Source organism: Seriola aureovittata, chromosome 3, assembly GCF_021018895.1.
Source record: "Seriola aureovittata isolate HTS-2021-v1 ecotype China chromosome 3, ASM2101889v1, whole genome shotgun sequence".
Taxonomy (NCBI): Eukaryota; Metazoa; Chordata; class Actinopteri; order Carangiformes; family Carangidae; genus Seriola; species Seriola aureovittata.
Genome location: NC_079366.1, coordinates 11,476,008 through 11,497,509, shown reverse-complemented (window position 1 = coordinate 11,497,509; position 21,502 = coordinate 11,476,008). Strand labels below are relative to the sequence as shown.

The following is a 21,502-nucleotide window of genomic DNA, read 5'->3' as shown; positions in this document are numbered from 1 at the left end:
ATCAGCGGGAGTGGGTGGTAATGGTGGAAAATCCTGTGGGAGCAGACAGGTGTGGGAACAAAAATGAATTCCCACATTGAGAGTTCAGCAGTAGGCTCTGATTTTTCTTCTCGTCTTGAATTTACATGTTGGAAAAAAAGGTTAGGAACTGAATATATAATTACATTAATAAACCCCAAATGAACACATAATGGTTGTCTGTTGTGATCACACCCCTCAAAAATGTTCTTGGAGATATATCCCTTTATAATTAATTTGGCAGTGTTTTTGTGCTGTAGGTAACAATTTTCATTGTTAATTCAAATTAATAATAGAATAATAAAAATAATAAAAAAAATTTAAGTGCATAAAATGTAAAAGCTGCAGTTGATACTTTGCTGTGAAATACAAATCAGTGACCACTTACTTGCCTGAGACTGACTGCTGTGCAGCTGCAGTTTCCTGATGTATGTGATTCAGCATTGATTTATCCTTTAATATCTTTGAACATAAGTCACTCCCAAAGCCAAACTAGAAAACCAACACTCTCTTAGTCATCCTGTCAAAAGCCCAGTGCTAGATCACATTGTAGACCAGCCTGAACGAGTGAATGACCTTGTGAACTCAAGTGAATGTTTTCACATATGAGCGTTTAAGCTTCAAACAGGCCTTTAGATCTGGCTTTGAGTCGTCAGTGAGATCCTGATTGTTTCTCTCATTACAGCTTCAGGAGATCTTCCGCAAGAAAAATGAGAAGAAAGGGAGGAAAGGTGATGCTGAAAAGTCAGCACAGTTGGTAAGAAAGTTGGTAACACGGGACGGGACTCTGTATGTGTGTGTGTGTGTGTGTGTGTGTGTTTGTGTGAGGATGGAAACATTTGAATGTAAAATTCAATTCTTTCGCTAATTACCCTTAGTGCTACCCACCGTGAAATGACAGTGGATTGTAAGTCTGTATGGACATGGACGTCAGTAATGCTGCTATCATCAGTGTGGTAAACCTGAACTGTGAAAATCCAAAATGTTCTTTATTGAGGTTAATATATCAGTTAAAAGGAAACATTACTTTAAAGGCATTTAAACAGCTTTTGGCATTTTAATACACCCATGAATATAATGCGGCACAGTACCTCTTGTGTGCCACCTCTTTAAGGTTGCTAGAGGGGAAGCTGAGTGCTGTGTCAAACTGTACTCGTGGATGTATTGAAAATGACACATCATCATCCAAGTTGTCATCTGTATTGAAGCAGATATTAGAGTTAGCTAAACCCTTCACGTAACCATGTTTGATTGCATGCTGCCTCATGGAAACAGTTTTTCTCAATGTGGTATCTCCTCTGTTTTTTACCGTGACAGTTATCCCTACTGTGTACTTGTTATATCGGATACACTCTCAGAAGAAAATGTGTCTTTCTCAGCACAACTGGTACTGCACTGGCCACTTTGCTCTTACTACACTGCAAGTTTCCAATATGGGTTTTGTTATTGTAACTGTTATTAATAAAAGTAATTAATAAATAGTTTTTGTTCTTAGATGCTTTGCAGCCTTTCTGAAGGTAACAGCTCAAACTCTTCTTCTAGCTAAAAGACACTGACAACCTTAAACTCATAACTTGATTATTATAGTGCCGTGATACGGTTTCTACATTAGCTGTTCTGACCAAGTCTTATATATTTAAGCTTTAAAGTTAATCTGAAATAAATAAGGTATCCTGACCAGTGATAGCCACCACAGCGGAAGAGACTGAAAAGAAGGGGGACAAAGTTACAGTGTCCGCCCCACACACAGCTTGACAACGATCTCTGGGAAGTGCATTACAGTGTTGTAGTTCAGAGTGTGTGTTCTTCTGAAATGTAATCATAGATGTGTTGAAAATGACACATCCTTCTGCAGAGTGTATCTGCAGCCTCTTTCCTTGCATGTACTAACATGTCTTTTGCCTTCTCTCCTCCTCTCTCCTCCTCCCTCCTCTCTGACTGCATGATCTGTCCTCCTCTTTTCTCTTCCTCATGTCTCTCTCTGTGTGTTAGAGTATGCAGCTGTATGGATATCAGGTTGCACCAATGAACAGCGTATGTATCCAAAACCATAACCCCTTAGTCTCCTTTCTACTTCTTCTTTAGATGTTAAAGAAATGGATGGAGGGGTGAAGAGATAGGTGTTTCCGCCCGTTGGGTTTGCTACTAGCTACATGTTTTCATGTGAAAGGAAAAGGCAGTATACTTGACAAATTTAACAATAAGACCGCCATGGGGAAATTTTATAATCCAGTCAGGTGCGCATCTGGCTGATAAAGTCAGATTTACCTTGATTCAAGTAATTGAGATTTCTGAATACTCTAGTAGCTGTTGTAGGTATAAATGACCATTACTCAGGGATGCTTACAGGACTGTTTAATGCTCCTGTTACACACTTTTGTGCCCTGACCTGGTCTTTGAAAAAGCCTTAGCCCTGACCCAGTCCACCGTGATCCTCTGTTGTCAGTAAAATGTACTCACGGGCTCATTGAAAGGATTGACGGATGGATGGAAAGAGAGTGAGAGAGCAATAGAGAAAGATTTAAGGCAGGGTGTCCATCTGTCAGGTCAGCTGATCAGTGATTGATCGAGGGATGATGGCTGGGTGGGATGAATGGAGAGAGGGATGGCAGAAAAGGAGTAATAGATTTAAGGGGTCGGGGGAGATGTACTCTTACAAAAAGAGAGTGATGTGATTTAGAATGAGCAGAGACACTCTAAAGCTTCAAACACAATCAGACTGTTCATTTTAGACCGTTTTAGATTGTAGATAGTTTGTTTGGCAGTGTGTGTGTTCCTGCTGCGGTGGGGGGGTTGTTAGTACAAAGAGAGAGGGGAGATTTTTATTGAAGGAGGTCTTGGCTACAGACATGGAGCTGCTTTTTATTGTCTGAGCACATTCACATTTCCACTCTAAAGAAAGCAAATAGGTTACATTGGCTATTTGGGAAAGGTATGAAGTCCAAAATCAAATGGGTTACTGAAAAGGAAAATAAATTGAAAGAAGAATTTATTCTCCTACATATAATACAAAGACTTTCTTAAATTCCTATTAAAGGAAAACCCATTACACATTCTGTTGATCACTTACTGATCACATATAAGGCTGGAAACAACTATAATCAGCACAGAAATAATGGAATGGGTGAACTTTGGACACTTTTAATCGTCCTATTTGTTCCTAATTTTCACTTGAGATACAATCCCTCTCTCACACACACACACACACACTAACACACACAGGACACTCCCTGTCCTGTCAGTGCTGTGATGGATAGCTGCATTGTCACTGTGAAGTTAAGAGCGGTGCAGGGTCATGTTAAAATGGCTGCTGCTGCTTCTCCCTGGAGAGAAGGAGGACGAGGTGGGTGGTCAGGAGCTCAGCAACGTGGTTTGGCCAGCTTCCTTTTTTTAATATATTTCTATTTGGCACATCAGGGAGCAATGCATCAAGCTAGATGAATATCACAGGCTGAATAGAAGAAAACCTTTTTTCGCGTGTAAAAATTGTGAATATGCTTCAAAGATCAGAGATTTTTATTCAAATCTTATTCAAATTTTGCTTGTGGTCGTTGCTGACTCAGCACAAAGGCAAAGTAATGAAATGGTAACTTCAGTGATTTGAATATAGTAGCCTTACAGCAGAGCTCTCATCAATAATCGTTATGTTAAACAGTGCCACTGGAGAGTATTAAATAATTTATTTTTCTCTCATTAATGTCCTTTGCTTTATTTGTCATGTAGAAAGCAAGTTTTGTGTATAATCTGACCTTTCCTCCCTCCATCTATGCCCCTGTTCAACATGTGTTTTATGTTTGCTATTTGCTACAGGGAATAGAGTAAAATCACTTTTGAATCAAACATTGCAAATGCATAGTACTGCAATTTCTACACTGCAATTTGAACACAAATTTCAAGCATTTTAGCTTTATTTGTCATTCCCCCCAGTTGTACATTACAGTTTAATGATTGTTCACTATTTGTTCTGCCGTTCTTGGCTTATTCACTGTTGAATGCATGTTTATGTTTGTTTTTTAAAATAAGTTTGATTTTTTTCAAAAAAGAATTCAAGAAATCAACTTCCTGAATCTGTTTATGTGTAAAAAGAACAGGGAATACTGGAGGCTTGAGTTTACTTCCTGAAGTGGTTTAGTTGGAGGTGAACTGACCCTGGCCCTGCTTCACCGCTCCTACAGGTGCTAAAAAAAGACAGTCACGAGTTTGTGGCGCGGAGTTACTGGGACGTTCTGAGGCGAAGTGCCAGTCAAGTCCTCTTTTCTGACCTGGCGGAGGTACATAGACCCAACTGTCCTCTGTCCCGTTATCCCTTCATTCTTCATCCTTCACTCTTCATCTTCAGCTCCCACTAGTTAATGCAGATCCTCTAACTCTCCCCGTAGACTCAAAGTAATGTAGCTGCATCAAGCTTGGCCAGAATAACACCAGTAGTGTTACAAAATAAAAAAAATAATTACAAAATAAAAGCTTTACTTGACATGTGAGCATTGAAGGTTTTAATCTGTGACTTTTGGAGCAGTTAAGCTGAGTCATGCCTCAGTGTTCATATGTGACCAAAATTTTGTATTTCAAAAATATTCATGGCTAAAAGAGAACTGTGTTGGGACTCTATTCTCGTTCTAACTCATTCTGGTTTGGCTTGATACTGATACCTGTCATCTTTCTTGCTTTCTTTCTTTCCTAAATGTTAGTTCAGATATACCTGCCAATCTTTCCCAGCACCCCTCTTTTTTTTGTCCCACCTCATTCTGCTTTGTACCAGTCCCTCTCCACATAAGTTTAGATTCCTTACTATCTCTCAGTAGAGTGTAGAAACTACGATCAGTCCATTCCCTTTTTCCCATATGAAATAAATTCTGCTTAGATGAGCTCTAAAATACTCCCTTGTTTTAAACATAATAATGTCCATCACATCGATCTCTTTTCTAATGCTGAGAGAAATTTTATTGGTAAATCACTCATGACTTGATTTGATAAATTTGCATGGGATAATAATCTGAGCTTCGTCTGAAAAGTTTCTTTCCATTCTAACCCATTTCATTGTGTCAGTCACTCACTGATGAACAAATATAGCAAGATAATTTATCTTTATATTTGTTCTTATACCTTTTGATTTGGTGTGGTGTACTGGTGTGACTGTATTAATCCATTGTTGTTAGTCACATGATAGATATTTTAATCTCCACATTCTAATGACCTGTTCTGTTTCTCACCTGCCTCCTGTCATTTGACCTCTTCGTTCTGCTTTTGTATGTGTATCTGTGCCTTACTATCTGTGCCGTGTTGTGGCTAGTGTTGTAGCTTTGGTGTTAGATCATTCTCAGTTTACTCCACAACATGTGATGACACTGGTAGACAATCATAAGAAGGCTGATGGCAGAGCACATACAAAAACCCTGATCATTATAACACTGCACACTTACACTGAATCACATATTATGACTAATTTGCTTTTATGTGACTAAGTTGCTTACTTTGAATCACAAAAGTGTATATATTTAGAGAAAAAATTTATTACTCATCACTGACTTGAGCAATCCACACCAACTGGTGACCTGAGCTAAATGAGGCCTGCAGGCTATTGATACCTTAAATCAACCCTCAAAAGCTTCTACGTCAAAGATTAGACATCTTAAATGTTGTTTATCACACATTCAAGTAATTAGGACAGAATTAAATGGAAAACAAAAATAAGAGTCTACAGCCATGCTAGTAGCTCTGTGAGGCTGTGTGTAGGCGTAGCAGTGCTTTGGCACTAAATGCTAACGTAAGCATACTAACATACTCACAGTGACAATACTAACATGCTGTTGTTTAGCAGGTCTAATGTTTACCATGTTCACCAGCTTAGATTAGTGTGCTAGCATGCTAACATTTGCTAATCAGCACTAAACACAGAGTACAGTTGAGCCTGATGGGAATGTTATTAGTTTTTTAAGAATTCAGTGATAAACGTATGGGATAAATTTAAATTTTCACCTAATGCCGGCACTACCTGTACGGAGTCACCAAAGTTATTACAGTTCATCCTGTTGAAATGATAAATGTCTGACATGGCTTGCCATCCAGTAATTGCCTAGACATTTGACTAAAAAACAAAAAATGTCAGCCTTGTGGAGGTGCTAGAGGAAAAGTCAATAGGATTCATTCTCTGCCTACCATGAATATCTCTAAAATTTGATGGCAATTCATCTAATAATTGTTAAGAGGTTTCAGCTGGGAGCAAAGTGGTGGACTGACCAAGCAATCAACAAACATTTCAGTCCCTTGAGTCATCATGTCCAAAATTCTGTTAAAAACAAACAGGACTAAAATCAAAACATTTAGCAAACTCTCAAACTCTCACACACGCGATTTATGCTTCATAGAAAATTCCCAGTCATTTAACCTTTTCATTGGCTTTTTCATGTGCAACTCAAATTGCGTCTCTTATATGTCTAACACAAGGCGAAGGCGGTGGTAATGATTAATAACAGCTAACGCAGCGCTAGCAGCTAGCTGCCTAATGACAGGCTGTGCACTGAGGTGGCAGCGGAAGCTGAGGTGGAGGTAATGACAGTGGAGTGTAATGGGGCTGACCTTGTGTTTACACTGAGCAGCCTTTCATCTGCCGGGATGTCAGACGGACAGAACGGACGAATCAGACGGGGGGGGGGGGAATAAAAGGAAGAAAAACAGCGACATTGAAAGCGTGAGGGATTAAAATACAAAATACGTAAAATTAAGTATATTGACTAAAAAAGTGAGACAATGGTGACAATAGAAGGATAGGGTATAAATTAAAAAGAAATAAAACCCTGGAATTGTAACAAATCTGCAAGTAAATCTGTCTTAATCACATAAGTAGAAAACCTCAGGGTAAAAAACAAAAAAACAAGGAAGAGATAATATCAGAGACAACAAACAGGTGAGAGAGGCCCAAAGAAGATGACACAGGTCAGCAGGGAGAACAAATGTTCACGAACAAAGTGGGTGGGGAGAAAAGAGGTTTGGGAAGCACATTTAGGGGAAAAGAAAGAAGAAGGTTGTATTTAGAGAAAGATGTGTTTACTCAACAGATTAGTCACCATTATACCTCTTTGCTTTTGTCTGGAGAGGGAGGGACTGACTGACAGGCAGAGCGGGAGGGAGGGAAGGAGGGAGGGAGGGAATGAAAGAGCAAATCACCTCTATGTTTGTCAAGTGAAGAGGGTACTGACGTGTTGTATGAGGAGAAAGGAAATCAGAGTAATCAGATCAGGGGCAGGGTGAGAGGGGAAAGAAGTGATAAGAGAGGGGGAAAAAAAGAAACAGAGAGAGAGAAGGTGGGAGATAAAGATAGGAGGGAGGTGCAGGGAGAAAGAAGACCATGGGAAGGGAAAGGAAGGTGAGCTGTTTTTACCCTGGAAGGTGGGACTGACTGACAAACTGACTGACTAGACTAAAGATCAGCAATGAGCTCTTCCTCCAAGGTATTACTCACAGATACAGAGGATGAGGAAGACTGTTCAGTGTTTACATCAGTAATGACTGTTTTTATCTTTGACTTTGTGATCAAAGTCTGTTGAAGCTCTCTCTCTCACACACACACACACACACACACACACACACACACACACACACACGTAGATGGACAAATGTGTACACCAGCTGTTGGCTCGTGCCTTGTGGGCGTGGTAACCATCACGTCTTCATGGGGGTGATGAGCTCACACCTGTGCTACCACACTTCCAGGAACGATAAGCTTGTTATGATCAGTTTGGCATCACGTATAACCACGGTAACACTGATGTGGGCTCTTGAAAGGCCAATATTAGTACCAATATTTTTTACTGAACCTGCTTAAACTCTGAGAGCTTCACTATCACTTAGCTTAGGGAGCTAAAGTAGAAAAAAGTTAAATTTGCACCGGCATTTTAAAGTGTGCAGCAGCACCAGAGCTTTCCTCTGGTTAGACAACCTAATGAAAATAACTAACTGATGTTTTGATAACAATGTCTAGCTCTAATAAGGAAGAAACATCTATTATGTTAGAGTGCTGTACAACAACCGATGTCAAGCAGTTGTCAGATGCCAGTCTAATAAGGATATAATAGATACAGTATCTTATTACTTGCGTTCATTATGAAATGATTAATCTTTAAAGCTTCACTAATCAATATTTTTTTTATATTAACAATGGATTTCCCTCAGGTCTACAAAGTATTTTAGCATCATTCAGCTCATTGTTTTGTTTTTTTACAATTCTCATCTTTACTGTTTTGATATATATATATATATATATTTATTTATTTATTTATTTTTTTTTTTTTTTAACATGTGGACTAAACCCATTGTAATTCCAATAGGAATTACAATTAGCAGAAAGCATTAAACTTCCTAGAACGACCGATAAGTCAAGCGATCAGATTAATTGAGAATCTCTTAATTGCATGTACACATTTTATCAAAGATAAACAAAAATGATTTTCTTGTTTGAAGATAAACAGTTTTAGACAGACTGGGAAAACCAGAGGGAAATCCAAATAGGAGGCAAGAGAGGCAAAGACACACCACCTGGCTGCTGTCTACAACAGCTCATGTGTCATAAAGGCATAAGTTATGAGTCATTTAAAGGACAAAGAAGTAAAAACCGTTTTGTCCTGTTTGGCCATAATCAGAGACTTAATTAAAAGACCCTCAAATAAGTGAGACACAGAAAAACAAGACACTGAAATGATAAGTGTGTAATTGTTTCAGTTTGTCTGTGTTTGTATGAAGAAAATCTTCTTTCAGTCCCTAATCAAAGACTGAAAGACCAGACCGCAAAGTGAATCAGAAACAGACAGAACGCAGACAGTCATACTGATGTTGATCGTCAGACAACAGGGTTTACTTTTAATATGATATAAATATTTTTATCTTGTGAGTTACCAAACCGCATCCATTACAGTAAGGTCTACTAGAGGGAATTTTATTTGGCATTTGGTTAGTGCCATAATCTCCTAAATCTCACTGTAGAGAATATTACTAATGCTCATGCAAGTACCCAAAACTGAGATCCATAATCTGATTTGGCTAACTGCCTTGAATGCTTAGAACAGGGAGTTTTGCCAGTGGAGTTTTTAGTTGACTGATCATCTATCCCAGTGGTTCCCAACTGGGGAAAATATGTTCAACAAGTTCTATCTGAAAAATAATCAAATTCAATAATCTGTGAAGATAAATATCACCACTGATTGATCAGGTTTTGACATCTTAATGTAGCCATTATCTTCTGATATCTTTTCCTCCATTATAATAAAGAAATTCCCACAAGATTGTAACTTACAGTATCTTTGTAACGTAACTTGAACCTTACACAATGCTTACGTCTCATTCAGCTCAACATACAAAGTTTTCTCTCAATTATTATCCCTGCAGCTCTTTCATATTCATTTGCTCATTTCTGATAGAAATGACAGTGTATTACACCAAACAAGTATAACAAAAACTGCAACGTCTTGACTTGAACACACTTTTTCTTTTTTTTTTCCTTTTGTAAAACTTGTTATCTTGTTTGACATTTTCTTCTTGTCCCACATCGGATTTTAGGATTTTACTCTTGAGGTAGAACCACGAATGGCATCGTGGCAATGATGAAAATTATGATGATGCTGATGGAAATGGCATAAACGCTCTTCCCCCTTAGAAAGACATGAGATTTCTCCCAATCTGATGTCTGCATATTCCTCAGCATGGCCATGGATTTGACGGGGTGGGAGGGTGTGGGGTGGGTGGGGCACGGCAGGGAGAGAGAAAAATGATGACCTTAAAACGTCCTCTCTTTCTGCCTTGGTGCTGGCTGACACCTTTTTTCTGAGACAGACATGTTAGCGAGCATGAACACAGGCAAATAGTGAAATACACACTTAAACTCAAAGGCTCATAAAAAGTACCCATGTCACCCTGTGTCAACAGATTATAGCGTGAGCAACTAGTATAAACAGGACAAAGCCTGTTGAATGGGTTTCAAATGACCAGGATAATTGAGTGAACACGTAATCGGAAAGACTGCAGGGAAGATAAAAGGATATGTAAGAACATAGTAAAGAATAAAGAAACAAACAGCACAAAAGTCTTAGAGTTGCACCCATGATTGTCATCGATTGACGGAAAAAGGTGGAATCGGCTCATATTATCTGCATTTGTGCTTATGTGGGGTTTTTTTTTTTAATTACTGCTGTTTGTGATTTGAGGCTCTGTTCAGGTGTGTCAATGTGGCATTGCCAGAGAAATGCATGGGATGTGGTGGCTTTAATGTGTCTGTGTGTGTTTGCCAGCTTACTGTTATGTATTTGTCTGTTTGGGCCTTAGTTGTTCTTCCAAACATCTTCTTTTTCTTCGTTTCTCTTTCTTCCTGTTAAACACTTTGTCCTTCTTTCCACATTCCTGCTGATCTCCATCCCTGGCTCAGTGACTATAGGCATGACTCTGTTTTCCACTGTGTCTCCGTATCTTTATGTGCTGCTACCTGAGCACTTCTCGTGTATTCACCAGTCTAATGGTCTGTTTCATGCTGCTGCAGCAACACTCCTCGCCAGTCTAGGCCGCATGGAGAAAATTTTGCTCGATACCTTTCACTTGATTTCATTCAGAAGCCTTTGTCCACTTAACCTCTTTACCCCATTTCTGTTTTGCACGTACTTCATTTCACTGAAATTGATACTTATCCAACTCAAGAGGTTGAACTTAAAGGTTGCTGCTGCCTAGACTGGTATGTTGATGTCGCAATGGCCGCTGACTGTTTGTCTGAGCTGATTCATTTGATTGATAGTTTGTTGTCGCTCATCCGGTGCACGTTCTGCACACGTGCCGCAATAACCTGCTTCCTGCTAGCCTGGCACCACAGTCGCCATGTTGGATTGATGATGGATTTATCCCGCCCACTGCTTCTCCTCCAATCACAATGCTTTAAGAGTATTGATTAGTCACTCATTGATCCTCTCTGTTATTCCTCCCTCTCTGATGATTCATAGCGAGCAGATGAGAGTGTTACGATCGACACCACCCTTCTGGTCCATTTCTTTGGGAAGAAAGGGAAGGCAGAGCTTACCTTTGATGACTTCTACAGGTACTGAAAATACTCACATAACACAAAATGAGAGCTATGAACAGTCGTAACCAAATCACAAAACAGAAACATGCTGAATCTTTGATTACAATCTAATTCTTCTCCGTTCCCTTCTCGTCTGTTCTTCAGGTTTATGGATAACCTGCAGACAGAAGTGTTGGAAATTGAGTTTTTGACCTACTCTAAAGGAATGACTACAATCAGTGAAGAAGACTTTGCCAAAATCCTGCTGCGCTTCACCAATGTGGAGAACATCAGCGCCTACCTGGAGAATGTCCGCCAGTGTATACCTGATGAGAAGGTACAGTACATGCACGCAGTTCTTTACAGAAGGAAGAGCACACTGATGTGATAAATGAAAATCAGTTAACAGTAAGATTCATTGTTTTTTTTTCTTTAGATAACACAGGATACATTTCCTAGCCCTTTATCTATCTGTTCAATTACTTCTTCCTCCTCCTCTACGGGTTACCTCCACCTTCCAGCCATCTAGAGTGTCCGTAATTTCCCACCACAGTCTCTGCCTGAGGCTGTTGTGGCTCTCCACACTTCAGCGCTCCACTGCTTCACTTGACTACACACAAACACTCACACACACTTGACAGCACTTCCAGCCACATGTGAATTTGAATATCTATCTATCTATCTATCTATCTATCTATCTATCTATCTATCTATCTATCTATCTATCTATCTATCTATCTACACATTGACCTGTAGTCCTTATGCAACCCAACTCTATTTCTGTCCCTCCCTTCTTTCCTTTTCATGCTGTGGAAGAAGCAGGAGGTTGGTCTCTGCCTCGTACAACACAAAACCTGCCGTTACAATCTGTCAGTCTTTCTTTCTGTTTCTTAGGTCACAACCTCTTTTTGTTTCTCCACATAAAGGATGGCTAGGTTAAGATACACAGCTAGCTAGTTACTTTTTATTTACATGTTTATTTTACCTTAATCTGCATCCGTTCATGTATACCTTATTTGTTTTAATTAATGGATTTTATTTTTTAACAATCTAGCCGTCAATATAATTGGTTTAGAATAATCTTGATTCATAGCAAAGAGCATGTGGCACTTTTGCACAGTCATTTTGTTACTGAAAGCACAATATCTTTATATGAAATCATTCACAGCTTCACTGTCACATCTACAATATACAATCACATGTTGTCTGAACAGCCAGCTACATATTGAATGGCTTCAGCTTATTGCTGTATGCAGCTACTTCTGGGTCATGACACACTGCAAGAAGACTGCTGTTTGGTAAATTTTCCATATCATGCACTCATACAGTCCTGTCATTAATGACTTCTTGTGTCATTAATTGGTCTATTTCATGGAATTTCTTTCTCTGAGTTTTGTTTGTTTTTTTAATTTCATTTTGTTTTTTTCATTTTGGTTAGTTTGGTTAGTAATTTCTGATCTTAGAGCTGATGTGCCTCAAGGAATGTAATAATGCACGTGTGTCAAGGTGACTTTGGATGGCAGTCTGCTCTGAAACAGTCATTGTTATCATTTTCAAGAGAACAACATTTTTGTCAGCACGTCTCCCTTTAGTCAGTTTCTGGGCTGGTTAGAGTTTTATTGCTTCACATGTGTTTTTTCTTTTCTGTTGTTTCAGGGAATCACCTTTGATGAGTTCAGATCCTTCTTCCAGTTTCTCAACAACCTTGAGGACTTTGCGATTGCCATGCAGATGTATAATTTTGCATCTCGCTCCATTGGACAAGGTAGGAAGAGAGTAAAGGGAGCAAGTACTGCAGACACTGAGAGTCTCTACTTACTCTTAAACACACAGATGTAGTGTTTTTTCCTTTTCTCCTTGGTGTGCAGTAAGTGGCCAAGACCTGCAAAATGACTTTACTTTCTCTCCTACCAGATGAATTTGCAAGAGCAGTGTATGTAGCCACTGGGCTGAAGCTGACACGTCACCTTGTACACACCATCTTCAAGATTTTTGATGTAGATCACGACGATCAGCTCTCCTACAAGGAGTTCATCGGCATCATGAAGGACCGGCTGCACAGGGGAGCCAGGGTGAGGAACTGTGTGTGACAGATACAGAGATTAATGCTAAGCGATGCAGGGATATAAAATGTCTTCAATGGCACAATATTGAAAAGGTATGGAGCATTTCAGGGGGTCAAATCTATGTATGTGCCATGTAGAGGGACAGATTTTTAGGAAGAACCTGGTAACAACTTTAGTGACTTACATGAAGTGATGTCATGGTGTTGTTCCCAAGGAGGGACACTGCCCTCTAGTGGTGTATTTTCATGCACTACTACAAATTAAAGGCTTATTTTCTACAGAGGTGAAACATGACATGTCAGGTGGTTACAAGCTTATAATTTGCCTGAAATGCTGGAAAAATCACTAATAATGCAAAATAGTAAAGCTACAAGCCGTTGTATGGTATTTTATGGATGTTGTCTTGGCTTCACAGTCTTGGCTTCGTAACAATGTTCTCTTTTTCCATCTCTCTCTGTCTCTCCCTTTCTCCTTGTTATACTTACATCCTCAATCTCCTCTCTTTTTGCCACACTCATCTGTGCTGCCAACACCCATACCTTTCTCTCCACTCCCACCCCCCACCCCCCTTCCTTTCTCTCTCCTGAACCTTCCCTGTGTTTTCCTCTGTCGTGACGTCTATCTACTGACCTCTCAGGGCTATAAAGCTGTGGCGCGTGCCACCTCTTTTAGGTCCTGTCTGAAGAGGGAGCTGGCAAGCAGATAAGTATCACTGCCAACCAAGAATGACAGCAGAAAAAAGATTAGATTAAGTTCATGGAGTTAATTCTTTTCTATTTTATTCTTGTACTTTATATCTACAGTTTGATTATGTGAAAGTAATAGCAGCAGTAGCCACATTACTACGCCTCACCTTTCCTCCCTCATTTCTCTTTTTTAACTATTTGACTTTGATTAAATGATCTTTAAATTCCCATCATTAAATGTAACATGATTTTTTACCTTATATTAGGAAAGTATGACAACACCACTAATCTCAAACCTAATAACACTGCAGTGTCTTCTGGAAATATTAAAATACAAGGGGCAATATGACTTCAAATTTCTCTGGCATCTCTCACTTAGCTGTCCTAAGTTAATCATACTAGTCTAGACTCGAGTGCAGTGCATCAACAGCATGGGTAAATGAGAATTAGGTCATGTGGTAACCACATTATTACAGCGGAAGTACTTTTCCACTTACCTGAGTGTCTCTTTCAGAATATACACCTCCTTAAGAGAAACATGCCACAAACATCAACATCATCATTTACAGTAACTTGTACTTGCTTGCTTGTACTTTTTTCAACATAGTGTACCAGTAGGTGTACAGAGTTTCAACAGTGGATTCCTGGATGTCTTCATTTTGGAGAAACCCAGAATGTGAGAAAGCTCAAAATTACATTAGGACTATTTTTGAGCTCTTAAAAACTTTTTTTCCCTCACTTCAACACTTTCATCCAGAAACAGGATAACATAAAGAAAAACCACCCCTGAAATGATATTAACTAGTGACTGAAATGTTGCTTGTTATCACAGTTAAAAGGAACTGACTTCTTGCTCCCAACATGACTTTGCCTCCCTTTGCTCTGTGTTCACCAGGTGAAGGGCCAACGCTACACCTCCTTCTCCAGCTGTGTTCGCTCTGAGGCCAGAAGACAAGTGCATCAGCTCTGGAGGAGGTACAGGGAGAAGTCGTAGACAAGGACAAGGACAGAAGGCAGAAAAAAATTTTGGAAGATGATTAAAAAAAACAAGCCAGATGATGGAATGAATCAGATTGAGCTTTGACTTTGAAGTCAGTGGCCCGAGTTAGAAACAGTTTGTTTTCAAGGGCAGATCTCCAAAGCAGAAAATAACTCTAAAAGCATGACTGCACACAGCTGACTGATGCTCTCTATTCTGATAATAAGTGACATGACTGTTTTATGGTTGCTGTTTTTCCAGTCATCTTGATCTGATACTAGTCATTCAAGTATGATTTACAGTGTACTATAAAACCAAACAGAATTAAACTTTATTCTCCAATTATGGCACCTTCACAACAGTTAGTGGAACTGCACCTAATAATTATTTTTTACCTTGGATAAATGTAAATCTTCTTTTGTTTGTTTTTTGCATTAAGCTGTAAAACATGTTTTAATCATCTCACTTATTCTGACCAGCCTAAAATGCAAAGTCATTTTACAACAATATTATATACATATAACAAAGCAAGTTGTAACATTTTACAACAAATTCTACCAACTGAAAGGTATTTTTACTTAATGATTGATGTGATCAGTTACTTATCAAAGCTATAATAATATATGCTTTTTTAAGGAACAATCATTTACTGAACTGCTGCACTACAAACTATAACAACTGAAAGAGCACAACAACAATTAAATAATAAAATCAATGTCATTGTGATCATGTTATCCATATAGAATTAATTACACCAATATAAAATGATATATTAACATACTGCAGAAAATTATATTACAGAAGTAAATGACCATATTCTGAAAATGTTTTGTCTTCAGCTGATTTTAATCACCTCAATCTTTCTTATTTTTTGATTTTGTTTAATCTCAAATAGCAAGTATAGTTTTGTGTTATATTGCACCAAGAGTATATGAACACTATTGCTATAGTTAGGAATGATATATTGTCCTAATATTACAACTTGGGATGTTTTTGACCTGGAAGTGACAACCTACAACATGAAAGCCAAGGAAAAAGATTTTTTTAAATGTAATTTCAATATTTTACCTGACAGAATCCTTATTGTCTTGACTTATTGTTTTGTGTCTTAAAATGTTAGTTGCATGTATGACATAGATTTTCATATAGGTGCCTTCTGTCCATCCCCTTTGTCACCTGAAAAATGTCACATAGCATTACAGATTTCCAGCAGTTATTTCATCACTGTGTAGCTTTTAACAGCAAGAGAACCACAAAACGTGCAATAATGATATAATTAATAATCATTACTATGTGTGATTCAAATCAGTCTTTAATGTTGTAATATATTAATTAATTGTAGAATGATTTCTGTATGTGTTGGTGTGAAATATGAAATATAATTTGAATATGCTGAAATGAAGAAGGGGGTCTAGATGTGTTAGGGATGTTGGGCCTGTGCCAAGTTATTCAACATAATGTTAATTATTCTCATTATGTTTGCAATAAATCGTTTATTTGTCACGTCAGTGGACCTGTTGAATGATTTTTCATGCATGAATAAACTATTTTAGAAAGACGTGCGAAATCCGTTTATTTACTGCGCATGCGCAGCGAAACCATTTACACAGCCACTTGTTAATTGACGAAGTCGACTCCTGACGAAGCGTGACTCCTGAATTATTGCACGAAAACTAAATATTCCTGCAAGAAAAAACAAAAGTGCTGCAGTCCCACGCCTGCTATATGGGTAAGTTGTAAATGCAAATGCTGACACGAATGTAGTATGAAATAAAGTTAGTTGACACGAAGAAGACGGTGCATTTGGAGGACAAAATGCTAACTAGCTTTAATGTGTTAGCAGTGTTTTTCTTGTAGCATTCTTGTGGTTTAATCTATTGTCATGAGTGTTTGCGTTGTAGTTTGTTTAGTTTATATGTGTTTGTGTGCAGTGTACCAAACAACATAGGTGGAAAAGTTTGCCCAATCTGACCTGGCCTCATTAGTTACCCACGCCTCGTTAGTTACCCTGTTAAACTGTCAGCTGTTGAAATGCTGCCCTCATGTGTCGTACCAAACCAACCACCGGTAAAAACCAAATCTTGTGTTAAAAAAAACTGTTTGGACGGCTTTCGACGTGATGTGGCGACCATAGACCACTTTGTTTATGTATATGTTGTGACCAAAATATGTAGATTTTGTCAATATATACCGATTTAATTTGTATTACTAACCGCCACTGAAAGCCCTCAAAACGAGGCGGCCTGGCGTTGGTTGTAAACGGAACTACACTTCTTTGCGAAATTTCAGTCAGGAACATTATAAACGACGTACCACCAAGTGTGTATTTTGCATGGATGTAGCGTAAAGCCTAACTTAAATACTTTCAATACTTAAAGCGTCTTACCTGTTTGTCTCGTTTTGAATTGTTCAAACAATCTGGTCAGCGATGAGGGTTTTGGCTCGTACAGTTTTTTAAAAAAACGATTAAAATTATTAAACTCATACACGTATGGGACGCAATTCGCAAAGTATTGTGGGTATGATGGAACAGAACTCCGTCATAAAATCAACAGCTTTAACAGCACTTTATACTAAAGTGGTGTTAACAAGGTTTTGGAAAGGTTATACTTTATTTTTTTTACGATTCATTAACTGGTCGTTTTAGTACTAGCAGGAGGAAACCCTGAGTGAGAATGGTTGTCCTGTGAATGGCTTCCTGTTTTCACCCTCAGTCAAACTAAGACTATACTTTCAGGGATCATTTCTATAGTTTCTAACTTGAGAAATGTGTTTCTAAAGTGTTTGGTCTCGCTAACCACGATGAAGAGTTGCAATATTCCCTTCTGAGCGTGAAGCGGACAGAGAATAATGATTCATTTCATAAGTTCTCTGTCATTGATGACCGTTCTTTGCTTCCTTGTGGAGCATTGAGGGAGGGAATATGATCAGAGTGGTAGTATATTGATGTGGAAAATAAATGATACATGCTGTACTATTACATAAATTAAACTATACATATATATATCCGTGTAAACAGTTGCAGTATAGATTTAAGTTAGGTATACTTATTTAAAGGCACAATTTAAAACATAGTAAAGCGTTTACTGATATAGATTCAAAAAAACAAAATAAACCTAATCAGATAATTGTATTTTTTTATGTAACAATGGTAATCATTCTGTGTCCAGTTTCTGGGAAACCTGCAATGGGCATTTCTCAGTACTTCATTTCATACACTCAATGATTACATTAAAAAATAATAGACAGAATTTCATTTGTAAATATGAGAAAAGGGTTCTGATTATGGTGATGGCAAAAATGCTATTATATAAAAAAATCTCTTCTGTGTTGAATAGTGTCCAAATCTAAAAACATCATGTTTAATGATGATAAAAAAATATATCACTTGAAACAAATGTGAAAAAGATCCAATTGTACAGTGTCATGAATTTGTACCAGGAATTTAAGAAACCATGTCATACTTCAATATGACTTTTCTCTCCTGTCTGTGAGCTCTCTATATGACAAATGTGCTCTCAGAGTCATGCAGTGATTGGCTGTGCTGTGCTATTTACATAAACCTTTGTGACTGAACCAGGCGCAGCAACTGGAGGATTTTGTTGAAGACACCTCTGAACCATGAGTGAGAATGGTTGTCCTGTGAATGGCACCCTGTTTTCACCCTCAGTCAAACTAAGACTATACTTTCAGGGATCATTTCTATAGTTTCTGACTTGAGAAATGTGTTTCTAAAGTGTTTGGTCTCGCTAACCACGATGAAGAGTTGCGATATTCCCTTCTGAGCGTGAAGCGGACAGAGAATAATGATTCATTTCATAAGTTCTCTGTCATTGATGACCGTTCTTTGCTTCCTTGTGGAGCATTGAGGGAGGGAATATGATCAGAGTGGTAGTATATTGATGTGGAAAATAAATGATACATGCTGTACTATTACATAAATTAAACTACATATATACCCACATATACAGTAGCAGCATAGATTTAAGTTAGGTATACTTATTGAAGGGCACAATTTAAAACTTAGTAAAGTGTTGACTGTTATAGATTAAAAAAAAAAAAAAACCTACTCAGATAATTGGTATCTTTTTATGAAACAATGGTAATCATTCTGTGTCCAGTTTCTGGGAAACCTGCAATGGGCATTTCTCAGTACTTCATTTCATACACTCAATGATTACATTAAAAAATAATAGACAGAATTTCATTTGTAAATATGAGAAAAGGGTTCTGATTATGGTGATGGCAAAAATGCTATTATATAAAAAAAATCTTTTCTGTGTTGAATAGTGTCCAAATCTAAAAACATCATGTTTAATGATGATAAAAAAATATATCACTTGAAACAAATGTGAAAAAGATCCAATTGTACAGTGTCATGAATTTGTACCAGGAATTTAAGAAACCATGTCATACTTCAATATGACTTTTCTCTCCTGTCTGTGAGCTCTCTATATGACAAATGTGCTCTCAGAGTCATGCAGTGATTGGCTGTGCTGTGCTATTTACATAAACCTTTGTGACTGAACCAGGCGCAGCAACTGGAGGATTTTGTTGAAGACACCTCTGAACCATGAGTGAGAATGGTTGTCCTGTGAATGGCACCCTGTTTTCACCCTCAGTCAAACTAAGACTATACTTTCAGGGATCATTTCTATAGTTTCTGACTTGAGAAATGTGTTTCTAAAGTGTTTGGTCTCACTAACCACGATGAAGAGTTGTGATATTCCCTTCTGAGCGTGAAGCGGACAGAGAATAATGATTCATTTCATAAGTTCTCTGTCATTGATGACCGTTCTTTGCTTCCTTGTGGAGCATTGAGGGAGGGAATATGATCAGAGTGGTAGTATATTGATGTGGAAAATAAATGATACATGCTGTACTATTACATAAATTAAACTACATATATACCCACATATACAGTAGCAGCATAGATTTAAGTTAGGTATACTTATTGAAGGGCACAATTTAAAACTTAGTAAAGTGTTGACTGTTATAGATTAAAAAAAAAAAAAAACCTACTCAGATAATTGGTATCTTTTTATGAAACAATGGTAATCATTCTGTGTCCAGTTTCTGGGAAACCTGCAATGGGCATTTCTCAGTACTTCATTTCATACACTCAATGATTGGCTGTGCTGTGCTATTTACATAAACCCTTGTGACTGAACCAGGCGCAGCAACTGGAGGAGCTTGTTGAAGACACCTCTGAACCCTGAGTGAGAATGGTTGTCCTGTGAATGGCATGCTGTTTTCACCCTCAGTCAAACTAAGACTATACTTTCAGGGATCATTTCTATAGTTTCTGACTTGAGAAATGTGTTTCTAAAGTGTTTGGTCTCGCTAACCACGATGATGAGTTGCGATATTCCCTTCTGAGCGTGAAGCGGACAGAGAATAATGATTCACATCCTGTGTTCTCTGTCATTGATGACTGTTCTCTGCTTCTCTGTGGAGCATTGAGGGAGGGAGTATGATCAGAGTGGTTGTAGTCCATAGTGGAAAAACTAACAATTAAGATAAGAAAGAAAACACTAAAGTGATTGTAAAAGGGTTGTACTGATCTGAAATGGGATGTAAAACAGAAACTTATTTTAACTCGTCATTCTCAAAGTATTTAGAAATTTGGTGGATCGGGGTGGTCAAGGTTATTTCAGGGGGTACAAACCACAAGAATGAGCAGTGCCATTCTTCAGACTGTAATGTGTATGTTTTTCTAAAATGACAGAAAATAAGAATGAAATTAAAAAGAGAAAGAATTGCACTATACTAAATGTTTAATATGGCTATATTATTAAACATTATACAGATAATAATTTGTATAGTAATTCAACACTATAATAGTGTGTAGCAGCCCTGCAAGTTATTGAATTCTATGAATTATTTTTCATAGAATTATGATGTAGCAACACAAAGCTATAATAACTTTCAATCTATTTTGCATCTAACATATGAATTAATCAACTACTTAGGTTATATGTGACCTAGACTGTCTTGTATTGTGCTGTCCACTTACTAGATGCCACACAAACACAAAACCTTTAAATTCTCAGGCACTGTGTTTTCAAACAAAATTAATCACAAATTTGAGTGATGATGACAGCAGATTTGTGTGATAATAAACTAGCAGACTTGTTGACTAGTCATAGTATAAGCACAGGTGTTTGTACTAACATTAACAATGGCTCTGTTCTATTCAAGTGTCACAGTAAGTCGAGACACTGTGAAAGTGAGCCAGCATTAACAATAACAGCAAGTACCGTAAACTAAAGCAGCTAAATGTAAATCAGCCATCATTCGTTTGATCAATTACACTTGTGCTCTTTGTAATATGACATGTTAGAATGTCTTCTGTGAAAAAAGTGTATTGTTTGAAAGCCTCTCCCTACATGTCGTTACACAGGTGTTTCACTTGACTCATCAGACTCAGGACTGTGTGGGCATGTGCAGATGTTACTTTATTGACTATGATTTATGTGTTTTTTTTTTCCCCACATTACTCAGTTGTGGTGGTTGAAACAGTGGCAAAAGCAGGTTCAGTCATCCTATGGTCTCTGAATGAATTCTCGAGTTGCTCCGCTGCTTTTATCAACATGTTTGACCCCTGCCTTGTGCTGTCAGGTCCGCATGTTTTGCAGGGTTGAGGATCTCCCATTCAACTTAACAGTCCTGTTTATATAACTTGAATACACCAAATCTCTGTGTAATATTCCACTAAACT

At 38.0% G+C, this 21,502-nt stretch overlaps 1 protein-coding gene and 4 non-coding genes across 9 annotated transcripts in view; all 5 read left to right on the top strand.

Annotated features, from left to right (window-relative positions):
• The window catches only part of micu3a (mitochondrial calcium uptake family, member 3a), a 29,563-nt gene extending 13,224 nt beyond the window's left edge, over positions 1-16,339 (top strand). The window contains exons 7-16 of one of the 5 annotated variants that reach the window (XM_056372429.1): positions 704-775; positions 2,011-2,052; positions 4,194-4,289; positions 9,568-9,582; positions 10,992-11,086; positions 11,216-11,387; positions 12,707-12,815; positions 12,965-13,122; positions 13,754-13,818; positions 14,695-16,339. In XM_056372429.1, the coding sequence (XP_056228404.1) occupies positions 704-775; positions 2,011-2,052; positions 4,194-4,289; positions 9,568-9,582; positions 10,992-11,086; positions 11,216-11,387; positions 12,707-12,815; positions 12,965-13,122; positions 13,754-13,818; positions 14,695-14,701 (831 nt within the window). In that variant the 3' untranslated portion in view covers positions 14,702-16,339. Of the gene's footprint in view, positions 1-703; positions 776-2,010; positions 2,053-4,193; positions 4,290-9,567; positions 9,583-10,991; positions 11,087-11,215; positions 11,388-12,706; positions 12,816-12,964; positions 13,123-13,753; positions 13,823-14,694 lie in introns of those variants that run through there. The other 4 variants (XM_056372430.1, XM_056372431.1, XM_056372432.1 and 1 more) reach the window with 4 other exon arrangements.
• A 1,163-nt stretch (positions 16,340-17,502) lies between these two features.
• Positions 17,503-17,718, top strand: LOC130167134 (small nucleolar RNA U3). The gene has a single exon (XR_008827246.1). It is a non-coding gene; the product is annotated as a small nucleolar RNA U3 (small nucleolar RNA).
• A 740-nt stretch (positions 17,719-18,458) lies between these two features.
• Positions 18,459-18,674, top strand: LOC130167133 (small nucleolar RNA U3). The gene has a single exon (XR_008827245.1). It is a non-coding gene; the product is annotated as a small nucleolar RNA U3 (small nucleolar RNA).
• A 736-nt stretch (positions 18,675-19,410) lies between these two features.
• Positions 19,411-19,626, top strand: LOC130167132 (small nucleolar RNA U3). Its single transcript, XR_008827244.1, has one exon. It is a non-coding gene; the product is annotated as a small nucleolar RNA U3 (small nucleolar RNA).
• A 426-nt stretch (positions 19,627-20,052) lies between these two features.
• LOC130167118 (small nucleolar RNA U3) lies at positions 20,053-20,268 on the top strand. Its single transcript, XR_008827231.1, has one exon. It is a non-coding gene; the product is annotated as a small nucleolar RNA U3 (small nucleolar RNA).
• The last annotated feature ends 1,234 nt before the right edge of the window (positions 20,269-21,502 follow it).